We start from the raw sequence: 27497 nt of genomic DNA, 5'->3' as shown, positions 1-27497 counted from the left end.
TTTTTACAATGATTATCACATCAAATACATACTCTGTATAAGCCCAAATATCATATGTATTGTAAAAAAAAAATTATTTTTATATCACGTTTTTAATAGATATCACAATAAAGCCGTTGCAGTATTATAATTTATGGAAATCTGTTCAAAAATCAATTAATGTTAACAAAAAGCTTCTTGTCTAAAACAGCAATTCTATCTTTTCTAGTCTTCAGGAATCCATATATTTCAATGTTAAAAAATAAATAAACAACAATTAATTAATTATAGTAAATTTTCATTTCGTAATAGAAAAGCGTTTATATTAAAGTACACATAATTGTAGGTATGTGTGTAAGTTATTTATAAATCGGATTTTACTACATATAAACTTGAATAAGATTCATGTATCTGCAAGTGTAAAAACTAATTAAAATATTTATTGTATAGTTATTAGGTAATAATTTCAAGCTAACAAAGTGGAACATCTTATCAGTGTTTAGAAATAGAATTTGTAAAAGTGTTTACATTACTTAAAATGTTTAACACAGAGTTTAAGGCGTTAAATGATTATAGGTTCTTAATCGGCAATGTATAGTTTTTATATACATTATATACATATATATACAATTATTCAAGTACTCTACATTTAGTTTTTAAATAATTTTTAAAAGTTATTATTATGTTACAGCTAGTTGAATCAGTGCACTTGAGCACTTTTACTCTCTATTAACTACGAGGTTTCTTCAAAACCCCTCTATACGCCTTGACTGGATTAAGGCGTATTGGTAAGTCTGTAATTTTCATAAATAATTTCATTTTTTTTTCGTATTTTTAGTATTTTTTGATCGGATCAATCTTGAGGTCCCTGAGGACAAATGACATGTCCTAATGTACCATGGTACCTTGAAAAGTCTTCTCAGAGCCTGGCTTTCTGCAATTTCTAGCTGGCGAATAGTAGTGTTTTAGGCTTTGCTAAACGTTACACATCTACATAACCAACACATTTCAAGAGCATATAAACCCCATCCTGGAGTATTTCTAGAAATGAAAAAAAAAATCAATAATGAAAAAACTAAGGCTCTGTTTGTTACGCGTAAGTGGAGACAGAACCCGTCGAGAGTGAGAGTGGGAGATATGGTAATAAACTGGGAGGACAGCGTTAAATATCTCAGCAACATATTGTACAAACGAATCACATCGCTTAAACATGTTTAACTGAAAAGAATTAGCTGTGCCAAAAATTCTTCATCACGTCCAATCGCTATTCAGAAATGATAATCTCAATGCTAAGAACAGGAAGCTGATATATAACCAAACAATTCGTCCGTCACTTCTATATGTATGTGTAGCATTTAGCAAAGCTTCAAACACTACTATTCGCCAGCTAGAAATTAAACAAAGCCAGGCTCTGAGAAGACTTTTCAAGGTACCACGGTATATTAGAACAAATGACATCCTCAGAGACCTCAAGATTGATCCGATAAAAAAATTTATAAAGGATAGAGCATTGAAATTATTTACTAAAACTTACAGATTTACCAAAACCGCGTTGTCGAATCTCAAAATGATTACAGGCTCCTCGGAGAGGTATGCAAGTCTGAGGTCAATTGTTGCTTAGTCTGATGAAGTGATAAACAATAATCTAGTCAAGGCGTAAAGTGGGGTTTTGAAGATACCTTAAGTTGATAAAGAGTAAAAGTGCTCAAGTGCACTGGTTTAAATAGTTTCAACATAATAATATTCTTTAATCAGAATATAATGTAGAATCATATATCGTAATATCTTAAACTTTGGACTTACCTTATAGCTTTTACCATCAGACATACATTCGCGGCTAACACCTTCACTATTAACTGTAACTTCGGTTATTTTTACTTGTGGCTCCTCTTCGTGATGGTGTACGTGTACCATACCCATGCGTTCATCATCATCCATGCTTACATCACTTATATCCTTAATAGCAGCACTTTTTTGTAATACTTCCTGTTTCTCCTTATTGCTATCATCCTCATTCATATTACGTTGCGTTGTAACAAAATTGAATTGATAATTTAAGTGTGCATTCTCATCTTCTGCAGAAATTTCACCGCCAACAGAACGGCCTTCACCGGCAAATATCGGCATATAAGCATGCATTTGATTTTCAGTAGTTGTTGTAGTTGTTTCCACATTATTATCATGTTCATGTTGTTGATTTGTATGCTGACCTTCCACTATTGTTATGATTGGCCCACTAGATGGTGTTGTTGTGACAATGGTTTCATTTTCTTCGTTCTGTTCATGAGTTGGTATGTTCATAGAACGCCCGCGTGTTTCATTATTTTCGCCTGAAGTAGATGATGTATCTTCAGTTTTTTCTTGAATTGGCACAAATGGCACTGCGGTTGCTTTATTTTCTTCACTGATAACAATTTTATCTGAGCTATCGGTGCTCTTAGTAGGTGCAGCTGTTGTGGTAGTCGTGGTACTAGAAATTGTTGTGTCCATTGCATCTTCTGTGCTAGACAACATTTGATAATCTGCATGCTCTGCTAAACGATCATGATTTTCCGATAATATATGCGCATGATAAGGATCCTCATGTTCTGCATTTACGAAACCATCAACTTCAAAGCTTTTTATTTTTTCCTGTTCATTATCGGTACTTTCATTTTCTTTTAACATTTCATCGCTGTTACTAGCTGTAATGAGAGTTGCAGGGTGCCTGAAATTATTCAAATCCTTGTCATCTTCATCAGTGTTACTAGATATATGATTGAGTAAAACTTCGGTCGGATGATGTTCATGCGTTTTTTCAGTTGTTGTGGTTGTAGTTGTCGTTGCTATTGTCTCAGTTTCATTTTCTGATTTTGTGGGTGCTGAGTTTGCGCCCACTACGAAGACCGGCTTAATGGATTTTTCCTTTTCATCTTCTGCGAATATATCATTCACTGTTGTAGATATAATATTTTCTGTAGATTTTTCTTCTTTTACGACTTCTTCTGCTGGTTTATGAGTCGTGGCTAAATAGAGTATATGTTCCACATCTGAAGTTTGATGTGGCGCGTGTTCAGTTGTTTCAGATTCTGTAGGCGTGTGGGTTGCATGATCAAGTAATGCTTTTATTGTTGTCTCTTTTATTTCATTTTCTGTTGTGGTTGCAATTTTTTGCGTTTGCTTTTCCGTTTCTTTTTCGTTGTTACTGACAAAAATTGTAGGCGTTGTTGTGGGTTCTGTGGTCGTTATGGGTTCAATCGTAGTTATAGGCAGTGATGATGCAACGACTGTTGTATCAATTGTCTTGGTTGTTGATGTTGCGTTTGTGGCATCACTTTCATGTAGTACCGGCAATGTTGTGTCTGCAAGTGTTGCTGGTGTAGTTGTGATAGGCGCTGATGTGGACGATGTAGTTGATGATGAAGCTAAAAGTAACAAAGATTGATTAATAAAGTTGATATTCTTAGCAAAAATATAATAGTAAATTAGGTGACATTTATGACTGAAATGTAGTGATGTGATAAATCAATTTTAGTCGTTACTATGTTCCAATGTAGCATACTCGTATATAAACATAAGATTCTGAATATCAAACTTGGCTGCAAGTTTAATAGAGTTTCAAGAAATATTAGCAAACAATATCGGCTCGTTTGGGGCAGAAAGTTTATAATGTGCCTTTAGGTGAATAAATATGAATATTTAGGTGAATATTCTTTAATTTAATTTTATTTAATTTTTAATTTAATTTTATAAAAAGTTTTGATTGATTTTATGAGCACTTTGTATAACATATGCCTCTAAACTTATTTTATTGATTTCAGTTTTTGTTTGTTTATATTACTTCGACATCAACGATATATAAATAAATTATTTTACTCAATAATTAAAATAATTCGTACGTGTTCAAATCAACAACATTTAATTTTACAGTTACTAGATAAAATCTACTACACTGTTAAAAAAATATACAAAACCAAGTTGCAAACATGAATTCTATATTTATTTCCTTTAAACTGCTTTCGTATGATAGACAAACAAATTGTTGTATAAAATTATTTTACAGAAATTTTGCTATAATCTCAGAACAATAGCACTAAACTGTCAAATAAGATTTAATATAGAAATTTACAGCTTAAAGTGACATACAGAATTTAAGAAAAAAATTATAAAAAATCTAAATCAGTTCTCTAGAAATATTTTACAGCTAAATAGCCAACATTAAAGTTGATTGAATAAATAAATAACTCAGCTCTGCCATCATCAATGTGAAATAGTCCGTTAATACGTGAGTTACCGATACTATTCACAAAGCCAAGAACACACTCAAACAAACATCTCTATTTGTACATTTAAAAGTATCTGTATATTTCTTTTCGGTATAAGCATGGCAATCAATTCATGACGCATAAATAAAATTATTTGTATCTCTGTTTTTCCTTGTTTTTGCCCTTCGATGGAAAAAACTAGCCTGCATCATTCATCGTCAAAGCTGCTTCCACTTTAGAGTTTCTTGGAAATCCGAAATCATAACAAAGCAGGCAAGAATGTTTGTCATGGACGCAAACAAATCAAGTCATGCGAACTTTTACGACTCTGATTTAGTGTTCTGCTCTTTGGTTATGTACTTCTTGCCACAGGCTTAGACTTTTTTTACCAACTTTTATACAAAACTTTCAAGGCGTTTTATTGGAGTATCTTATCAAAAAAACAGCAGGTCAAAAATAAGAACAACAACTAATTTTGTCAAATTATGCTGCGAAAATTATTCCTGGAAAAAATCAAATGTTGGCTTCATTACTGACTAATTAATGTTCTTGTTCCTATCTTGTTGGGTTAATAGAAGAGATTGTGAGATAATTCTAGACGATTCGGAAAAATCGAACTGAAAGTTATACTTATAGAACTTTTACAAGTTGTATAAGTTATCTCTGATATAATATATGTCATTGAACGAAATTAAAAAGTGAACTATAGATCTTAAGAAAATTGGGTAGTTTTTCTTTTTGCTGGAATTAGGAAACAAATGGATAGTAAGATAAAGAAAATGAGTGTTTAACACGTGAAAAATAATACAATAAACTTATCTAAACTAACTTATCTTTATTAAAAATAGATAATTTATCACAATCTCGAACGTTTGATGATGAAGTTGAAGGAATTGAACTAGAATAAATCTATTGATTGATATGGAGAAGTTAGCCAGAATGAAAGTAAAAATAATAAAATACTAAATTATTGAACACTGAACATGGTAGACCGAAGTAGACCGAAATATTTGTACTGTAAATATTTTTTATAAAAATTAATGTATTCAACACAAATTAATAAGTGTAATTTTTTCTATTTTTATGTGTTAAACAAACAACTTTAGCTTGGTAATGATCAAAAAATATAGTACTAAATATATAAAAATAAATTACGATATATGGTCCGATGGCTGTTGAAATCTACGTTATAGTTATATAAATGAAAACAATTGAAAAAGTATTAAAATATGAAAGAACCTTCTGAGAAAGATATAATAAAAGTGGAAAAATAAATGCAAACGAAAAACAGTAGCAAATATTAAAATACAAAAAAGTAAAATAAAAAGAATTACTTAACTTCTTTACTAAAGTAATAAATTTGAGAATGTCACACTAAAAGCTAATTGCCAACTTAATTCATATAACATACATATAAAACTGTCCTTAACTGCATACCACAAGCTTATTAAAATAAGCAAAAGTCAAAGTGCCGGCTATCGCAAACGACTATACGCAATAAACGACAACATAAATATTTATTTAATAAAGGAAAAATAAAAAGAGACTTTCACAGTTCTATAGGGACTTATAAAACGTAATTTCAAAAAAATATTACGTATAAAATATTACGTATAATGTGGAGTTAAAGTATCTGAGTTGTTGACAATTATGGTATATACGTCTGTAAAATAAATTCTTTATTGATATGTTGTTAAAATTGCTTAATATTTTTAAATGAATAGACGCCGAGTTATTACGTCTGGATTCAGAGCTCTTCAGCATATCAACACAAGATTTTTAATTGGCTTCTACGTCCATAAAGTTTTTTTTTCACAGCCAAATATATTTGTATTTGAAAGTGTTCTAAACACAGATTAATAGTGAAAAAATATGAAAAACAGGATCAAGCTATCCTTAAAGTGTGTTGAGAAAAGAAATGTGAAGTCATAAAATGCATGTATATATATGTATACGTATGTAAGTCTGTGGCAATTCCATAGATTGAACGAATAAATAATCAAATAAACAAAATAAACTGCCTAAGCACAGAGGAATCTGGTCTATATTAATATTGATATTGGATATGGCACTGCGATTGTCGGGTCTATTGTGCCCTCTTCTGAGTATGGCTCCAAGCCCTGTTGCTTCAATAAATAGTAGAATAGAACCTGCTTTACAGCGTTTAATTACCTCTTCCATAAGGGTATACATTCCCAAGAGTTTTTTCCGTATGTGCATTAGTGCAGGGTATTCTAACAGCACAGTCTCATAAGGTGGTATTTCAGTTTACAGTGTCCTGTTTGATTTCTGTGATAATTCTAAGTTTTTCTTTTGATAAGTCTATACAATACTGGTATATACTATTGTTATAAGTACCAATAAGTAATTTAGATTCCAGTAATTATTTTTGTTCTGGTTCTTCTCCTTTTTTATAAGAAGGAGGAGTGTATTGGGTACTAATCCACAGAAAGGTTTCGGCCCCACCATCGGTCTGACCGCTCCTTTCCTGGTTAGTTTATCTGCGCATTCGTTTATAAATAGTTTTTAAACATAAAATTGTTATTGTTACAGTAAATATTGTAGAAATTTATGCTTTATTTTCATTGTCTGTTTACTGAACATCTGCCAGAAGTTTATGTAATTTATTACTGCAACAACTACTAAAAGGAATAAACTTGAAGTAATCACTATTTCATGAAGCTATATACGATTCAAAATTGAATTACAACACAAATTTATATTTTCTAAGTTAAGTATTTAAAAACAAAAGCTTTCATGTATCTAATTATTCACAGAAGATATGCTAGAGAAAGATACGTATAAAAGTAATAATTTTATTCTATAATTTATTTCCTTGTTGCTGTCTAAAAACATGTGTGAGGTTTTTTCTAAGATGTTTTCAGTTTTTTTTATTTATTGCTTAATATATGTTTAATCAGTGATAATTTCAGCATAATATGAAAATTTAATATTAGCCACAGACACATAACAAAAAATATTGTGTAAGAATTTATAGTAATAAGTTTCAGACAACTGCATATAATGTAATTATGTTACGGATATATATGTATTTTAAATAATCAACATTTGCACCCTGTATAGTGTGAGTATCTAAGTAGATATCAGTCAACACTAGCCAACACTTCCACATTCTCGCACTTTACTTTTTATTTTTTAACTTATAGTTTCAGCCAGGGTCTTCGATTGCATTGTTCATATAAACTTCTACTTCTGTTTACCAGGAAAACCATTAAAAAGCACACATGGTCTGTCTTGGCAAATAAAAAGTTAACCAGAAACGTTTTTATTCGAATGCGAACGTGTATAAAAAAAATAAAAGGCATAAAATTAAAGTTACCAAGTCTGAGTGTAGATACTCGTAGACATGCATGACTCAACTCCAGTACGAGAAGTGTGTTCACTATGCTGTCACGGTGGCTATGGTTGCATGTGGCAGATGCCAGTTTAAGAACTAAAAATATTTTTTTTTATTTTTGATTTTTACTTGATTTTTTACTATTTTTTTAATATTTTAGATTTTATATTGTATGCGCATTATTGCACTCAAGAGCCCTAACTGAGAAGTGAGCCTGCTTAAATTTTTTCAAACTATTATTAATTCATTTCACTTAACATTTGATCTACTAACACAAGATTTTAAAAATGAGAACTTTTTGTCCAACTATTGATTTCTGCAGCTTGTGGAATGATGATTTTTCTCGATTCTGACACAAAAGCTGTTTGTGTTAATGTGTATGGTATATAGGATATATATGGTATAGAACTTGGTACATATTCTTTTATACTTAAAATATAATTAATAGTTATGTTATGATTTAAGTACCCTCTTTATAAAATTATTTTTCTTTAATCCAAATCAGTTTTATCCTTACATTAAAGAATCCTAGCAGTGTTAGTTACCCCATCCTAAAACCTGTGTGGATACGATATCCAAATCTTTTAATTTTCTCTGGTTAGTATGCAATTTATTTTGAAGTCATGCTTGTGGCAATACATTTTTTTTGGTGTTCTTATTTTACCGGCCGATTTGGCATGGTTGCAGGGTTACTGACATGAACCTTGAATATTGTTTTGTTTGTATTCATCTTCGCAGTATATTTTTCTTCTTTAAGCCAGACGGGGATATATTTGAAATGCATTTTGTTTGTACAGGCCATTATTGCTTTTTAAACAATTTGTCTTTTTAGTGTCATTTATTTTAATTTGAGTCGTTGTCAATGCTAATATACGTAATTCCTCTTCCAAGCAGTTAGTTGTTAAGTAAATATGAGAGAACTTATAGTACAAACTCTTTGTCGCTAAAGAATAACACTGCGACAATGACTTTCCTTACTTGATATTACAGGAATGAATTCTTTATATACATGTGTATATAAATACCTACATATATTAACATAATAATAAAACTGACATATGGAACTATTTTAATAAGGAATAAACACAAATCGCATATATCATTTTATTTGTCATTTATTTGCATATTAATTTCCTTTTTGCTCTATACAAAATGTCAAGCAATGAGAAAGAATCGTGATCAGCTTTGTTAATTAAATGTTTTCGCAGTATTTCACACAAATATGCAATTAAGTTCGCAACTTGAGTCTTTTGAGTTCTTCGGCTGGTCACAGTTTTATGGCCATTCAAGAATAGACTGCATTGTTGTTTGTGCATGTAAGTAAGAAACATTTTTCAATTTACTATACTACGTTCTAAAATGTATAATATTAATCATGTCCATATGAAACACATTAAAGTCCATAATTTGTTCACATACTACTTACATATTATTATCATTTATCATAAAAATAACAAAGCATTGAAAATGAATATAAAAAATATATATGAAAAAAGTAAAAAGGATATGTGAAAATATCTATTGCATACTTAGCTCTACAGCTGAATGTAGTAAAGTTTAATTTATAAGTTTATAAAACATTCTTACATAAATGGAAAGTTCAAGTGTTTAGTAGGGTTCGAACAGCAATGAAGAAACAACAACAACAATTTGATAAATTTATGAAAATTTGACTGACCATACAACGCTGTTTCGAGTATTGCCAAGTACTCATCATCAGTAGTCATAGGTAATATTCGAATTTTTATTTAATTATTTTAGAGACCGTATATAATTTGTTGAACTGCAAGTTCAAGCGTATTTTCAATTTTACAAAAATAATAATATATTTTATTATGTATAACTAAATTTATGTATGGTGTACATATATATGTATATATATGTTTCTTTTTAATCATTAGCACCTCAATATTATTAAAAGAACTTTCTCGAAAATCTTATTGTGAACTGTACATTGGCTAGTAGATGAAAGAATTTTACAATTCTGAACTTTTATAGATGAATAAAATAAAACCAATAATTTTAATAAAAAAAATTCACTATATATTGAATTCACTATATTTGAAGAACATAATATATTTTAAAAAAAATTTTTCCACATTCTAATTGTAAGAAAAATCGCTCTTTAAGACAAAAATGTTTTTCTACTCATTCCTAGGAAAATTACTTAAAACAAAAAATTCATATCTCTTCATATAAAAACTCTTTATTAACCATTTTAAACATTAGTTTTTAAACTTTAACCCATTACTTTAGAGGCCCATATGTCTTGGAGAAAAGCGTGTTACAAAATTGAGCTCAACAGACCTAAATTAATCGTCGAAAAATCAAAAACAGAATAAATGGAGTCCACGCCTGCTATTATTTATTTGGCGGCCCCTTTTAATATCTAATATAAGGAAACAATTAATATTAATTAAAGGTAAATAAATTTTTCAGAAAAACCACATATTAATAGTTTTAGTTATTTGAATGTAAAAAAGAAGTTATAATTAATATATTATAGATATTACATATTTTAATTATATTTTAATGATGAAGTCACATCACATAATGCATTTGCAATGTCGCCACTAACAGTACTAGCTGTTCTTCTTCCGCTTATTTGCTGTTCATATATAGTTTATGTGGTGGCATAGAAGTATTACTACTTTCAAAAGCCGACAAAACGGAAGCGATATTTATTTTCCATTATATGTTTAATTTCTATTTACTTTACCTTTTTTTAATAATCATAATAATGACCAATAATAGCTACTCAACAAGTAGAACCACATTTCTTATGAAAAGAACATAAAAATGAATAAACAAACATTAACATAAACGAAATGTGATAATAAAATTAATATTTATAGCATATAATTAAAAAATAAATAATGAATATAAGAAGGAATAATTACATAAAGAAAATGTTCAGTGCATACGAGATCTAAGACCCACTAGTTAATAATTTTTAAACCCACTTTCGAAATGAAATGACTTCATTTGGCGTGATGTCAATCTCTACATATATCTCAAGAAAACATTCACTTATATAAAAAATTATGCTACAATTACTTCCTTATATATGAGAACTATATATAATAATTAATTGTTAAGAACTATATTTATATTATATAAAGCCAAATAATCATTGAGAGTTTTTATTTAAATTTATGAAAGATTTATTAAGGTCAGTTTTGACGAAAGAAATTAAATTCTTAATATAAACTATTACTTTCAATAGAGACATGTTTCGGACGGTATTAAATCATAACAATAAAACTTTATTATTTTATTAAATTATTGGATTTTTGGTTGACCATATTTTTCTGTTTCGAGTATTGCCAAATACCCATCATTAGTGGGCTTGGAAGTATTTTTTATATTTATTTTTATTTATATTTATTATCTTTTATATTTATGGTTACGGTTAAATTTATAATAAAATTCTTTTTTGGAAAAAAATCAACTTTTATTCGTAAACAAAAAAAAAAAATAATATATCTCCAACCCAATAAGTAGATGAGTTTGCAGTATTATTCTTTAAGGTTTAGGAACAATAGGTTTTCTTAAAATATTTTCATTACTGCATTGAAGAAATGAAATTTGTACTTTATTGACTTATTCTATTTCAACTTTTTTTCTTTATGCTGAGTTTGCTTTGGTGACTTTTCTAAATTAGGTTAGGTTAAGTTATACCAGCGTTTTAGCACAAAAGATCAATCATGGTCGCGGTGTACTGCTCAAATGGGAGCTAGTACCCTGTTCTTTCTTATTCTTATTATTCTTAAGTTATACCAGCGATCCCAAGAGGATCCACTTAGGCGCATAGGTCCATTGTGCCACCGTATTATTAAAAACCCAAAGGGCTAAAACCATGTAGAATCTTTGATAAATCTTATGATGCTATTTAAAGGGAGATCTCTATGTCCGCCAAGACCCTCAAAAAAGAAGGGCCTAAAATGTTAAGGCGGCACCGCCTTAAATTAAACAATAATAAAAGAAATGGATTAAAACTAATACTTTTTATATATATCTTTAACAAGATCTCGTACATATTAGATTTCATAGTAATAAAGTAATAATAAAAAAAATAATCAATTTTTTGAATGTATCTATAAATACCACAAAAAAACTGACTCATTTATTTTAAAATGTTAATTTTTTTGTTTATTTGGTTTTTTCTATTTTTTTCATTCATTTTTTTCATGATAACGGATACATTCTTCCAAATACGTAATTTTTGTTATAAAATTAACTGCATTAAATTTATGTGATTTGTTTAAAATTTTCGTATTTAATTACTTGCGAGTGTGGGCATACATTAATGCGTGCTTTGTATCTCAAACAAATTTTTTTCCAGTGTAAAAACAATGTTCATTATTATTTTGAATTCATTGAATATTGCGTGTGCGTTTCAAATAAAACATTATGCAATTCCATGACTTTTTTTTTTTTGGTGAAGTTATTGAAGTTTGAAGTGCTGTCGTATTTGGTGCAATTCAAGTGAAATGGTTAATTATGTACTAATTTATATGAAAAATCAGAGCAGTTACTTCTTTCAGATTGTTAATGTTAATTTATGTATTTTTTTGATAGTACACTTAAAACACTGTATATACACTTTTTATAAGGAAATAATTTAAAACTAAAGTATTATTCGGCAAATTAAAAAGTAATTTATTTTTGTATATAATAGGAATATTAAATAGAAAATATATTTAAAAAATAAATAAAAAATTTAACTATTTTATATTTAATTTATAAAATGTATGGACTTTAATCTGGTTTAAAATTAGAAACTGTACTTTATTTTCATTAAAGATGTGCTTCTTTTTAACTGCAGTATTAGTAAAGTATTATTTAACTACAGAACAAAATAGTTAAATACTTTTTAATAAATAAGGTTAAAGTATGTTAGTATATAAAACAGCTCTATGATTAGTTCAAAAATTAAATATAATTATTTATTGCTTTCAAATATACCACTAAAATGTGTATATTTCTTTCATAATGCTATCACTATGTCTGTATCCGTAAAATGTATTAAAAAAACTAATAATACATAATATTTAAATTTTTATATTTTATACTTTCTATAAAATATATGTGTTTTATTAATATTTATTTTTACTTATGCTGAAGTCTTTTATAATGAGTTAACGTTTTGTAAACATTCATTTTAATAATAAATTTAAAAAAAAATTTGATGGAGTTTTGGCTTTACCATCAGTACTAAATAAATCTCATAAATCTTGCGAGTAACTAAGTATGCACACCTTCATTGGTTTTAAGTTTTTATAATGGCTTGTGCTTCTATAATTTAAATAAAATAATTAAATATATAAATTTTTTATTTTTGTAATAAATTTTTAACATTTTTTTGCTGCACATAATAGCATTAAACCAAATACTTCTGCATATATTAAAAGAGTTAAGACACAAACTTGTTTTATATCATTTTAATTGTTGTAGAAAGATTTTTCTTTTTAAATATTTTATCTTAACAAGAATTAAGCACGTGTTTTCTAGTCACAAGCTTTACAAAAGCAAAGACAAAAAAACAACTACTCAACTTGGCATTTGACTTTAAAAAAATAAAAATTCCATTAAAGTCAACAGTTGACCTTTTAAACATTATCACTCTGCAAAGCGAGTTACAGCGATTGTAATTTTATAGCCTTTAGGCATCTGAAATAATAAAAAACGAAACTCTGTAAATGTTTTACGACCGAAACATTACAAAAAACGAGTTTTATTGGTTAAATATTTATATTATTTTATTTATATATAAAATAGGAAGTATATCCAAAACTGCTAGATTTTTATTAAAAACTTATTTTGTTTTAATAGTGTATACTTCTAAATTAAACAATGGTAGGTTAATTTACTACCGAATTCCAAAGCATCTACTTAGGTCTATTAGCCCAATGAACTAGTGGATACAATTCAATAATAATAAATAATAATTTAAATAATTTCAAATCTTTAAAAGAGTTTAAGATGCTCTTTCTCGGTTGCACTGTGACGCTGCAGTTGACTGAGCTCCTCTAGAAAGACAACTCCTAGCATGTTAAATCTACATTGTGCATGGGCTGAACAGTAACAAAGTCGGTGTGAACTGATTAAACAAACTAAAACAAATTTGAAGAATTCAATCCATTCTATAAAAACAACATACCTGTACTTTTTCAGAAATATACAATTAGACTTATAATATACATAAAGTATTAAAGTCTAAAATCACTACTCCCAAAATATTTTTATCTTACAGTACAATACTAATTATAAAAAATATCATAAGATAAGACAAATACATCAAGCAGATATTATCTGCTTAGTGATTACTCCAATTCGGAACGAGAAACAAGATGATAAACGAGAAAAAGTTTAGCTGAAGTACATTTAGAGCACAAAATATCCAGAATTATTATATAAAATTCATTTGAGAAATCATTTGATAGAGCGAATTTTTGACCAGAATAATCTTTCTCCATAGACAGGAATAGGGTTACACTAGATGATGTTAAATAATAAAATTTGGTATAAATATATATTGTATATTTATGTATTGTATATAGTGTATACATATAGTATATTTTTTCGCAAATAATCAGTATTCCAAATTTTCACTAGTCCAAAACGTGGGAAAATTTAAAATAAAAGCCATAAGTAATTAATACTAATTGAGTATCGTAAAAGAAAAAAAGCTTAGACATAATAATTTTATTATTAGCTGTAAGATTATTTACCAAATCATTTGTTTAAAAATTTAAACAGTATAGATACATAGATATAGATTTATATTATCGAATCGTTAAATCATAATGTGGAAAAATTTGCAGACTAAATGTATGTATTTGTGTTAATGGGAAAAAAAAGGCTTTGGTTTGTTTTTGCTTAATCCTTAAAATTATAAAAACTAACCAAAATATTTGGATCTGCTTAATGCGTTAAAAAATATAATCAAAGTAGATAGTAAAGTGCAGATTGTGTGGGAGGGAGTTCAATGGCTTTGAAAACACAATTACCAAATCGTGCAATGATTGGTACTCGTTGTATGGAAAAAAAAATGATTATGAATACTTAAAACAATTATATTGGGATATTTAAGCATCTCAAGAAATATTAAGATATCTGCGAATTTTTTGAAAATTTTTCTTGAGAAGCTATAAAAAAGGAAAAAAGGTATAATATATAGCATATCTTATCAATGTAGTAATATCGTTTTAAAAGAGATAACGTAATATAAAATTACAATTTTTCTTAATAGAATGAATGAAATATTTTATGAATGAAGCTAAATTCCCAATGTATTGCCTTTCTCTAGACTTGTAGAGAAAATGAAGACATAACTTATTCCCTATTAATGTAAATCAATCACGATCGCTTAACAATAACATTTAGTTTAATTTTAACTTAAATATTTTATTACAAAAAACAACAACAATAAATTACAAATGTGTAAATTTAAATTTAAATTTACAAATGTGATACCGATTTAAAAGTATATTGATTGAGATCGACTAATTGTAGATTTCTTTTTGCAACAATGTTTACAACCGTCGTCTTTATCAACTTCGTTATGAACCCACTTAATAAAATAAGTTTTGTTTATTATCGCATTAATCTTCTTACAAGATCTGCTGAAATTCTTATGTCGTTTATGAAAAATATTACGGAAACAGTGGAAAATAGAGTATCTACTACAATGACGAACTCTAGGAGAATTGGAAGAAAATTCTTTGAAAGCAATGCTAGTGATTTTTTCGGCGTTTTCTAAAGTAACACTTTCTGGTATAAACTTAACTGGTTCCCGGGAAGGTATAGGGCTTGTCTTAGTATTGCGATTTGTCTTTATTCTAAGGAATTCATTTAGTGTTTTTATGTGCGATCTACTCGAGGGCTCCTTTTTCTTACTCTGAGAGGAATTAAAAAAAGGTTCAATAATTGGAGAAGACACAGTAGGTACTTCAGTATTATTCGTATTATTAAAATCTTCCGTTTCGTTTGCTGAATGTTGTGAACGAACCTGTGTGCTTAAGTTATTCTTATCATCAGAAACGTTCATTGCGGAAGAGTTGACTATTTCATTGCAATTCCATAGATCGCTTGATATTATGCTCTCCTTTGGCTTAGCATCACTGTGAACCATCTTATTAGTCTCTAATAAACTAGGCGATGTTGATTTCTTATGGATTGAAAAGTTACAAAATTATATATGTAGTGTTATTAACTTTAATATTACTTACGTTCACATCTACATCTACAATTAATTTCTTCATTAATTTATTGCAGTTATTTTCAGAATCGACTTTATAGTGTCTTGAATTAGAATGAGTTTTCGTAATAGAGTCATGGGTTTTAATTCCATTTGTTATAGAGCTATTTGCAAGTCTGATTCTTTCCTCCCATTGTAAGCAACGAGCTCTTATTTTGGGACCCATTTTTAAATGTTTTGGACTTAAGTCAAATGTATCTCTCTGTTCGGTTTGAGCTTTTGAATCTAAGTTATTGTGATCTTTGACAGAAGTGTATGTTAAATTGGCTGATGAAAAAATATCGGTATTTAGATTATTCTTATTAAAAGTATTGACTATATTAACAGATTCATTTGTATTCATAATTTTTGATGATTCAAATCTTTCATCCACGACTTCATTTTTTTTTATCTTTTCGTTCCTAAATTTTTTCTTCGAATCTGAACCACATTTGTTTATAACAACTTCATTATTATATTCAGTAATTTGTTTTTCCTGTTTTCCATAGCGACTGTTACTTTGAACGTTGGGACGAAATTCTATGTAAGCTGAGCCTAGAACTTCCGTACTTATATTATTTGTTTCTTTAGATTCCTGTAACGACTTATTTGCGTCAGCTGTTATTAAACTAAGCTGATTTTCAAGATATATATTTTTATTTTCTTGTTGCAAACCACAACAGATCAGCGCTGAGTCAGTTTTACATATTTTCGACTTGAAAGATTTAACTTCCTGAACCGGTAATGTAGATTTGTCGAAGCAAGTATTTGTGTTCAAAAAAACAGCTCTGCTATTTCTCGATAATGAAGTACTTATGACTCCAAGCTTTTTTTCCCATGCTAAGCAACGGTCCTTAATGGTTTTATTTTCCAAAATTATTACGTTATTGGTTTTATCCGATGTAGAAGTGATCGGGCTAGTTGTATCCGCAGTGTTATTTTTGTCTTCCGCATATCGCATTTTTTGGCTGGTGTTAGTTATAATTGGAGTAAATTCTTGTAGTTCTGAGATACTGGTTGAACTCCTTTTGGTCCATCTACTACTTACTTCTCTTTCAGAAAGCGCGGACTTCAGTTTATCCATAGAGAGTGTGTTTTGCGATTTATTTGTACAGTCATACCTTTCATAATCGATGAATTTTCTTTGGTTTGATTCGCTACTCATACTGATCTTCCGATCATCAATGGCAATTTCTTTCTTTAAGGTACTATTTGAGTGCTCAACAGCATTCACCAAATTCATTTTTGCTGTTTGTATTGGTTTGTGAGAGTCATCATTTTGCTCGACTTGCAGTCTAGGAATGTCGCTAGTATTTGGTAATTTACCAGAATGTTCTATAAAGGCTGTAGTAGAATAATTTTTGTTAGCATCGACATATAAACCTTTCTGAATTTTGTCTTTTTTATCTTCTTCAGATATTGTGGAGTTCTGACTACTTAAAAAGGATACTGTTTTCTTTCTTCTAAAACATTTCTTATAACTTTTTCCTGTAATAATTTTATGCTTTCTGGTATCAAAAGGAGAGGCAATGGTATGTTCTTCATTTTTAAGCTTTTTAGTTTCATTTATAGTGTCTACATTTTTTTCTAGATTCAAGAAGTTATCTTTCGTATTCCTAAATGTGGCGACAGTTTCAATATCAGCTACGGAAGTTGTTTGCATAAATGGTTTTTTCAATGCATTGCACCCAGTAAACAGTCGTTTTTGTTTTAGAATAGAAGGTTTGAGTTTTCTATTATTCGAATTTCTTTTTGTTATAACATTATTTTTTTGCATTTTTAAAACATGTTTTGTTTTAAATTTTCGATTTTTAAATGTTGAGACGTTATTTTTTTCTCCTATCTGATACGTGTAACTATTTTCAGAATCCAACGGCTCTAAGCTTGAATCACTTGCATCATTGACATTTGAGGCGAAGACGTTCTTTGGTGTTGTTGACTTTATTATACATGTATTGAGTTCAGCACAGTTTTTCTGCGATTTCGTTGTGTTATCTTTACTTTTTTGAGTTTTCATGCTGTGAACTGCAGTGTTACGTACTGCTTTCTTTTCAATATACTTTTGCAAAGGTAGTTCCAAGTTACTGAGTGCAGTTCGGATCTTTGGCCTCATAGTAGTACATATAAAGCTTGTATCAGATTCATTAGATGTCCTCAAGCAAAATATATCACTGTGATCCCAAATGGAAGTTCCATCTGCATTTTGAGGTTGTAGGGTTTCAAGCTTAACTTTATGTTGCATGTTCAGGAAACAGGTTCCAGGATTCCGTCGAACTAATTTTTGTTCCTTAGATTCACTATCCAGCAACTTCCTTATATGTATAAAGGTTTTTGATTCATTTCGTTCTAAGTTACCTCGTAGTTTAGCTGTTTGATTCACTTCTGGTTGGATTTTGACTATCATACGATTGTCATTGATCATACATACATCGGAAACACTATGTGAGGGGGCGATAATATGTCTGGCTAGCATTTGACTTAGAGTTTTTGATTTAAGGTCGTCCCCACATAAAAAAATTTGTTCGTATGCAGAGTTTTCAGAAACAAAATGTTGTAATTTACATATTAACTGTGGTTCTTTGTTAATTGAACATATCGAAGTTGATGTCTCATTTTTTTCATTCTCGGCTGATCGTAGTGGAATTTTATCTGTAGTATTACAATCATCCTTATTAGAAATATTATCCTCCTCAAGAGGCATTTCTTAATATGAAATTATAAAATAAATTTTTCAACGGTTTGGATACTTTACAACAATATATAAGCAATTAGTTTGACTCTGTGTAGTGAGTAGTGGAATTAGTTAAAAGAATTTTGTGATAAATATGAATAACGTTTTCTTTTTTATTTCTATTTTTGACATTAATTTCTTGACACATTTGAATAATACCACAAAATTGAATAGAATACATTTTCGTTTTGTTCAATTAGAAAGTTTAAACTACTGAAAACTTTCTCTAATTTAGAAGAGATGGCTTTTTAAAAAATATTAAATATCGTCCTAAATATTTTGTGCGTAGCATTTATTCTTATACATGGAAAAACAGGCTTGTGCAGAAAATGTAGATAACAAGCTCTAGAAACCATTAGTAGTAATACTTGTATTCACATGTGCATCGCATGTACAATTTGAAATCAGCATTTTAATTAATTTTAATTAAATTGTTTTATTAAATACATCAAAATATACAAACTTATAAATTTGTTGGATTCTGTCTAAAAATATGTTGATTGAGATCGCTCAATTGTAGACTTCTTTTCACAACAATATTTACAATCAGTGCCTCTTTCAGTTTCTTGATGAATCCAGCTAATGAAATAAGTTTTGTTTATGACCGCGTGAATTTTCTTATAATGTCTCTTAGGTCGCTTCTGAAAAAGATTACGAAAACATTGGAAAATAGACACCCTACTAGAGTGATTAACTCTAGCAGATCTAGTAGAGAACTCTTTGAAAGCAGTGCTTGTTATTTTCTTAGTATTTCCAACTTTTACATCTTCATTTATATAGCTACCTGTTCGTTTTGCACTTATTCTGGGGTATTCAATTGTAGATTTTAAGTGTGATGTAAATGTGGGTTCGTGTTTCTTACTCCAAAGGAAATTCAGAGACGATTTAGTAACTGGAGAAGGCACAAAGCAAACTTCTGTATTATTACCATTATTACAGTCCTCTGTTTCATTTGTTCGATGTTCTGAACGAACCTGTGCAATTATGTCATTCTTATAGTTAGAACTTTTCATTCCGGAGGAGTTAATATCTTGACTGTACTTCGGACGATGGTATGATTTCAGGCTTTCATTTGCTTTAGGTTTTGCTTGAACTACATTGCCAGAATATACTGCTCTATGCAATTTAGTTTCCTTATGGATTGAAAAGTTAAGAAATTGCGTATTTTAAAAAACTATTAATATTTACCTCAACGTTTAATACATTTGCATTTATATATTCCAATTTTCTTATCAATTTATTGCAGTTTGTGTCAGAATCGGCTTTATAATGTTCTGAATTAGAGTAAGTCCCCTTAATGCACTCGTCAGTTTGAATTCCATTTGTTACAGAACTATTTGCAAGTCTGATCCTTTCCTCCCATTCTAAACAACGTGCTCTTATTTTGGGACTCATTTTCAAATGTTTTGGGCTTAAGTCAAATGTGTCTCTCTGCTGGGTTGGAGTTTTTAAGTCTGAGTTAGTATTATATATCGCAGAACTATATGTAATATTTGCTGGTGAGGAAACATCTGTGTTCACACACCTCTTGGCTGCTTTAATTGATTCATTAGCTACATATTTTGTTGGGGTTTGTTCATTTCTAAGAAATAAGTTTTGTAATCGAGTAACTTTATCATTAAAGGTGTCTTTGTCAGTCGTAGTTTTAGAAAAGTTTGATCTTTCATCTAGCTCTGAATATATGCCTTCAATATTTTTTTTGGCATCTATATTAATATTTCCAAGCTTTTTCTTTGATTCAATATGATGTTTGTTTCTTGTAACTGGGCTTATAACTTCAGTATCCCTGCCAGTAGTATATTTTTCTTGTTTAATTACAGGGCGCCTATTAGTTTGAGGATTAGGACGAAATTCAATATAAGCTGAGCTTAGATACTGCGTAGTTCTGCTATTTGTTTCTGTATGTTCCTGTAACGACTTATCTGCTTCAGTTACTATTGAACTAGAATGATTTTTAGGGTATATATAATTTTTGTTTTCTTGTTGTAAACTACAGCAGATCAGCTCCGACTTAGGTTTACATATTTTCGACTTAGAAGAATCAACTTTTTGAACCGGTATTGTAGAATAGTCACTGCAAGTGTTTATGTTCAAAGGGACAGTTCTATAATTTTTCGACAATGAACTATTTATGACTGCAAACTTTTTTTCCCATTCCAAGCAACGGTCCTTAATAGTTTTACTCCCCGGAATTATAACGTTTTCTGTCTCATCCGAATTAGAAGTAATTTGAGTAACTAGATCTAAGGTATTATTTTGGTCTTTTTGGTTATAAGGTGATCCCGCTTCTTGCACTTTTTGAGTTGCACAAAATTTAATTGGAGTGTATATTTGTTCTTCTGGACTACTGTTTATATGCCTTTTAATCCATCTATTACTTATATCTATTTTGGAAGATGAAGACTTCAGTTTATCTACAGGGACTGTTTTTTGCAATTTATTTGTACATTTATACTTTTTATAATCGACGAATTCACTTTCGTTTGACTCGCTGCTCATTCTAACGTCCCGATCATTAATGGGAATTTCTTTCTTTAAAGTATTATTTGAGTGTATAACAGTTTCTACCAACTTCATTTTTGCTGTTTTTGATTTATGAGAGTCATTATTCGGAGTTTGTATTTTATTTTTTGCAACTTGTAGTTCAGAAATGCTGCTAGTATTTGCAATACAGGGAAATTTCTCATCCTTAAGCTTATTTGAGGTGTCAGATAGAATGTCAAGATGCTTTGCTAGCACGGCATCATTTTCATTTGTATCGCTTCTGGAAGTTGTCTGAATAAATGCGTTATAAGACTTTTTGAACTTAGTACTCAGTCGTTTTTTGTTCAAAATATATGTTTTTCGTTTTCTGTTATTGAATGTTTTGTTTGCTAATGAAGCATTATATTTATATTTTCCATTTTTAATTTTACATACATCACCTTTTACACTGGCAAAATGTGTATTACTGTTTTCGGAATTGATTGTTTCTAAGCTTGTATTGTTATCATCTTTAAGACTCGAATCAACCACTTTACTCAACTTTGGAAAGGGTTTGTCAATTACTTTACAGGTTTTCTGTGATATCATAAAACTGTCCATACTTTTTGTAGTTTTTAGCTGTAAAGTCTTAAGCTGAACTTTATCCTGTTTGCATAGATAACAGGTTCCTGATTTTTTGATTAAAACTGGTTTAAGTGCACTATCCGACAATTTCCTTATGTGAATAAAACGCTCTTGCGATTCATTTGCTTCATTTGGTTCTAAAGTACTTTGTTGTTCAGAGATTCCACTCATCTCTGGTAAGACTTTAAGAATCACATGACTATCATTGATTACGTAAACATTAGAGACAGTATGTGAAGGGCCGAGCATGCGTTGAACTAGCATTTGACTTGGAGTTTTCGATTCAAAGTCCTTCTCAGATATGAAGGTTTTAGCTTCAGAACTTTCAGAAATGGAGCGCAGTAATCTAGATTCCATGTGAGGTTCTTTGTTGGTTACACATACCGTAGTAGTAGGTGCGTCATTATTGTCTAATTGTTGTGGATTTTTATTGATGGTATTATAATCATCATCTTTTTCGATATCATCATTTCTAAGCGACATTTTGAAATATTGTACTATAAAATATATTTTATTGCGATTTGAGGACTATATAATAATTTTAATATATATTAGTAAGCAATCAGCTTAAGTTTGTAGAATTGTTAAGCTATATGAAAAAATTTTTGAATAAATTTTCTTAAAAATTTTTATTATTTTTATAGAAACTTCAAAATTGTGATAGAAACTGAGATCTACAATAAATTCGATATGTTAGTAAAAACTGTTAAAAAAAATTAAACAAAGCATATTTTTTACTTATTTATGTTTGTTGTTTTTTAGTTTTAATAGTTTTTGTTCACATATGTATTATATGTTCCAATAATTCTCAATTTTAAGAAAAGCCATCGAAATAACTATGTTCACCACTCTGTGGACCTTCTTCAATACTAATCCGTTCGGGAAGTCAATAGTTTTCATTGTTTCATAGTCTTCAGTGAGTAATAATGAATGTATGCTGTTCTCACTCAGATGTGTTATATTAATACATGACTAAATTCTATTTTGGAATCCAGTAATTGGAATCCCCTTTCCGCAAAAGCTATTTGCGTTAACTATGTATTTGCAGATATGAACTTCTCTCATAACTACATAACTATTTTTATAGTAAACATAGTTAGTTATAGTTTTGAAAAGGTAATGTGAAATTACGATACTGTTAATGCTGTAGGGGCGCAAAAGGCTTGTAAGAGATTACTCGAATTCTCATTGCTTCTGAAAAAAAGTTCACTCTTCAAGATTTGCTATTCTTTTCATATAACAGTATGTAACTTTTAATAGGTCAACTTTTCATCAGGTCAACAGCTTCACGTCTTTCAAAAGCATTCTGCCAGTGATATTCTTAAACTTCAAATAAGCTAATTGCTCTTTTTATTGTTAAATGATTTCATGTTTGGATTAAATTCTTTCACGTTTTTTCCCAAGAATTGAGTTGAAATTTTTCAATTCTTTGGCAATAGTTCGCATTATTAATGGCCCTATTCCAATATGGATTATTTACCACTGTCAAATAATTTAAATATTATAGTATAACATGTTCTTGAAAAGTGTACGCGTTAGTGTCACATATATATGCTATATAGGATCCAGTAGTTAGTTCGTACATCACTGAAGACTAAAGAACAGTCTTTAACTTAAGAGTAAAAACATTAATTGTAGGTCATCGCATCGGTAAAATAGCCAGCTGGCATAGTCGTGCTTTACCTGTTAAGCACAACTTCTTTGGCATGGTCCATTGTTTGTTTAAGAAAGATTTTAATGAGTGAAAGGTAAATTCATGTAATGAAGTGAAAGTAAAAAAATAATTTAATTGTTAAATAAACAAATACCTGTACAAATAAAATTAAAATTAATAATTAGTCGCAAATCAATAAAAACCATATTCAAAAATTGAACCGGTTAATTTTGTTTACTACAATATGTTATGAAATACTTCTCAATTGCTGTAATAAAGAAATATTTTTTTTTTAATTCATAGTTTAATTAACTATATTAAATATCAATATAAAATTAAATCCAATAAATAGCCACTGATTGAAACATTTTTTATTAATACTTATATGTTATCTATATGTTGAAACAATATTTTTATTATTTACAAATATTTTTCAATTAATTCAGAAGCTGTTAGATAAATGCAGTAAAAACGATCATTAAAATCACTTGCATACCGCTGAGCGGCTGACCATGAAATGTTACAATAAACTTCTATTAATAATATTAACAATATACAAATATTACATAGAGATATCTATATCTATGTATAGTAATTTATACTTTGTGATACTCTTAGGTATATTATTGCATTTTGCAAATTTGTATCTGTTAGCTTAAAAATGCGTGTTATAGTTTCTTTGAGGTATGCTTTGTGGTAATTTGTACTATTGTTGCTATTAAGATTTTCAATACGATTTGTTGTAAAAGTATTTAATACTTCATCATGCTGAAGGTCAGAAAATGGCACATTAATTACAATTTCAAATGAATGTATAGATTGGTATTTGATATTTATGAAAACTAAAATTAATTGAGCTCTATTTCATTGAACTAATTACTCGTGTATTTATTAACTAAGTTTAGATATGAGTACTATATCACATTAAAATTTTAATATCTTGCTATTAATTAATTATTCAAGTATAATGTGTTATTGTATTATTATATATTCAAAAATAAATAATCTTGTATAAAAATATCTAACATCTAAAACTTTTGAAATTTGGACCCAAAGACAAGAAGCACTACGAGAAAATTATTTTACGTTACTATTTTTATTATACATAAGAAAAGAATAAGTTGTAAATAGTTTATATAAAATTGATATCGTAATAATATAACTCTCACGTAACTCTATTACGTCAAAACCCCTAACTGATATATTTTTTCAAGTTGAAAAACTGTTTCTATTTATGACACTCGCGTTATTAGTTCCTCCCCATTTTACAAATATGTAAATATATACACTAATACCCCGATTTGCGTTGAAGTCTATTGATTGTGAAAATGTAGTCCCTTATATTCATTTGGATAGAAAATGGGATTCAAAGAAGAATGTCATTCAGTCAAATGTTAATTCAGAATAAGGCTCTGTCGATATTCAATGAGTCAAGAGGTAATTCCCCGCCAACAAATGATCAAAAACCAGAATATTTTTGGAAATTAAATGTGTGGAGAAATGTGATACGATTGGCGTCGCATTTATTCGGCTCCAATTAATGATACAATTCGGGGTATTAAAAGAATTATATAGATAATGATAAATGCATTGGCATATATCTATGACCATATGGATGGTATTCATCCATCACTTCTGCTTCTTAGTACGACATTATCTCTTGGTTGTTATCGGCTTTAGTTAGGGGATGATTGCTCGTGGTAGGAATATACATTAATCCTATTTTATTTAGATTTACCATAACCGCTTAAGCATTTTCGGTAAAAACATAATTAACTGAATGCTTTAAATATGTGAATCATAAAACAGTTATCAAACACGTGTAATCTAAATCTGAAAGTGTTGTAAATAGGTGTCACTGGTTTTTTTGAGTAGAGCGTTGAGAATATCTATAAATAAAGGTGTTAAAGGACACAACTTTGATGAACGTTCATTGATATTATAAAGTTATCGATAGTGCTGTATTTGAATCGCATTAATCATTTTGCGTTTTTAAATAAGGTTTATTTTATTTCAAGAGTTTTATTAGAAATTTTATCCACGAAATTAATTTACGATCAAATAATACTTATAATACAAACATCTTCCCATCCTTTATAAATGATATTTATTACAAACGTTTATGAATAGAACATACTTTTGAAGCTGAAAAATTTATATTAGTATTAGTTGAATTCAGTTTTTTTATTTAACTCGTATTCATGTGATTACTTGATAGTTTTAAGCCATTCACAGATATTAAACAAAAAATATTTTTAGTATTTTTGATGTATCTGCATTTAACTCAGTAACCATTACAAATATTTGAGGTTACACTGATGAGCCATAATTTAAAATTCTTTTTCTCTCCTTCAGTTAATAAATTTTGCATGTTAATGCCAATTTTTATTTAACGACTTTCTCCAACTTCAATGCCAGTTCGTACTTAACTTTCTTAATTACTTGTTTCTGCTGTCTGGTTTTAATATCACTTTTAAGAATAAACCAAACTAGAATTTAGTCATTTCCTTTCGTTAAATCGAAACTCTCAATAAAAAGAAACCAGTTAATATTAATGGGATAAATAAAAATGCATTTTTTCCATAGATTTGTAGTCTTCCTGCTGCAATGAAAATTTAGTGTCTACACTACTAATTGTAACTATAGTTGTTAGAAAACTTAATATATATTTTTTTTTATCTGCTAATGAATCTGTAGTCTATTTCCTACTAAAATGCACATAATTAACTTTAGTTACACTTATTTTGATTAAATTTCATTAAATGCATTTTACTTGAAAAATACGAATATTCACACAACTGAAATTGTTTTTGTGCTGCAACGCTTCAATTAGGAGCAACACAAAATTTTCATTAGTTTTGTATGAGAAGTTCGTTAGGAGAAGGCTAGACTTCCGACCTAAGTAAATTATGTGGACTCGTAATTAATGCAATTTACGCGTCGCTGCCATTCAAAAAAAACCAAAGTTGAATAATTGATTTGTTTGCTTTGCGTTATGTAATGAGACCAATGAGACCAACATACCAAAAAAAAACAATGTAATGAAGCTATACGTTTTGTACTTCAACTTAATTAGTTGAAAACTAAAACAAATCAAATACACTTTAGTGTTAAGTTTTAACTACGTCTTAAGTAAGAAATGTCATAAGATACAATAATTAATTTAATTAAAAATAAATTAAGAAATTTGTGTAGATAAAAACCTTAAGAAGTTCATTAGAGTTAAACATTTAATATCAGTCATTTTATAATATTTAGCATAACATCATCATATTATAATGTTTATCATAACATTGTAGGGACAGAGCCCTGAAGTTATATGCGAAAATTGACAGGCTATCCTACTTACCACTATCCAATCTTAGAGTAATCAGTCTCCGCACGGGGAGGAACGCAGATCTTAGATCAATCACTGAATAATCATGAAGCTTATGAGAGATATGCAAATTAGTCAATGAGATGGGTGGCACCCTGTAGTACCCCCCAGCTATCAAAGAGTAAAAGTGCCCAGTTGCGCTGACTCGAAAAAAAGGATCAACATACATAACATTGTACGTAATATGAATGCAGCTCTCTGATACTGATATAAAAAAGTTATGAATGAATTGTTATTTACCTTAGACGCAATTTTTTATTTATTGCATGTATATAAAAGAAATATTCAATTTTAAATATTATTAAGCGTATAATGTTAATATGATAAAAAGGTCCCAATAATCCCATTTTTATTTTTATATACTGTATATTAATCTTTACTATATATACTATGTTAATCTGTATTAATGATCGAGAAACGTTTGCAACCGTCCACCACATGGACGGAGACAGAAAAAATGATCGAAAACAAAACAAACTGGGATCGCATAGCAATGTTGTTGTTTGAAAATGAGTTTGAAAATGTAGATTTCGACAAAAGACAGCTAAAGCAAGCAGATATATCACACCAAGTTGAAGGAGAAGGTTAACTACCTGAAACAGTAGCGGAGCTTATACGCAATTCACACCGTTGGAAGTCTTAAATGACTAATAGGGATCCTACCTCGAAGTAATACTTAAGTAGTCCCGGTGTAGAACAAATTTTCTAGGAATAAGAGGGAGTGGTTTAGTTCATGCGAGTCGGGCACTCACTTTCCGAGGCGCCGGATTGTGGTCATTGCGTAGGCATTAAACTCCTCCCCGTC

The 27497-nt window shown here is 29.2% G+C and overlaps 3 protein-coding genes across 6 annotated transcripts in view; all 3 read right to left on the bottom strand.

Moving 5' to 3' along the window:
• The window catches only part of LOC119685750 (putative epidermal cell surface receptor), a 67085-nt gene that overhangs the window by 25632 nt on the left and 13956 nt on the right, over window positions 1-27497 (bottom strand). For all 4 annotated transcript variants that reach the window (XM_038100124.1, XM_038100125.1, XM_038100127.1 and 1 more), the window contains exon 2: window positions 1783-3383. In XM_038100124.1, the coding sequence (XP_037956052.1) occupies window positions 1783-3383 (1601 nt within the window). The remainder of the gene's footprint in view (window positions 1-1782; window positions 3384-27497) is intronic.
• Window positions 15056-18651, bottom strand: LOC119685753. The gene is made up of 2 exons (XM_038100131.1): window positions 15816-18651; window positions 15056-15754 (listed from the first exon to the last, which is right to left on the bottom strand). Exons 1-2 carry the CDS (start codon window positions 18522-18524, stop codon window positions 15065-15067), a joined length of 3399 nt encoding a protein of 1132 aa, XP_037956059.1. The 5' UTR covers window positions 18525-18651; the 3' UTR covers window positions 15056-15064.
• On the bottom strand, window positions 19011-22199 carry LOC119685754. Its single transcript, XM_038100132.1, has 2 exons — window positions 19743-22199; window positions 19011-19687 (listed from the first exon to the last, which is right to left on the bottom strand). Exons 1-2 carry the CDS (start codon window positions 22143-22145, stop codon window positions 19040-19042), a joined length of 3051 nt encoding a protein of 1016 aa, XP_037956060.1. The 5' UTR covers window positions 22146-22199; the 3' UTR covers window positions 19011-19039.

Source organism: Teleopsis dalmanni, chromosome 2, assembly GCF_002237135.1.
Source record: "Teleopsis dalmanni isolate 2A chromosome 2, ASM223713v2, whole genome shotgun sequence".
In the NCBI taxonomy this organism is placed as follows: Eukaryota; Metazoa; Arthropoda; class Insecta; order Diptera; family Diopsidae; genus Teleopsis; species Teleopsis dalmanni.
Note: the sequence above shows the minus strand (reverse complement) of the source record. Positions and strands in the feature narration are given on the sequence as shown.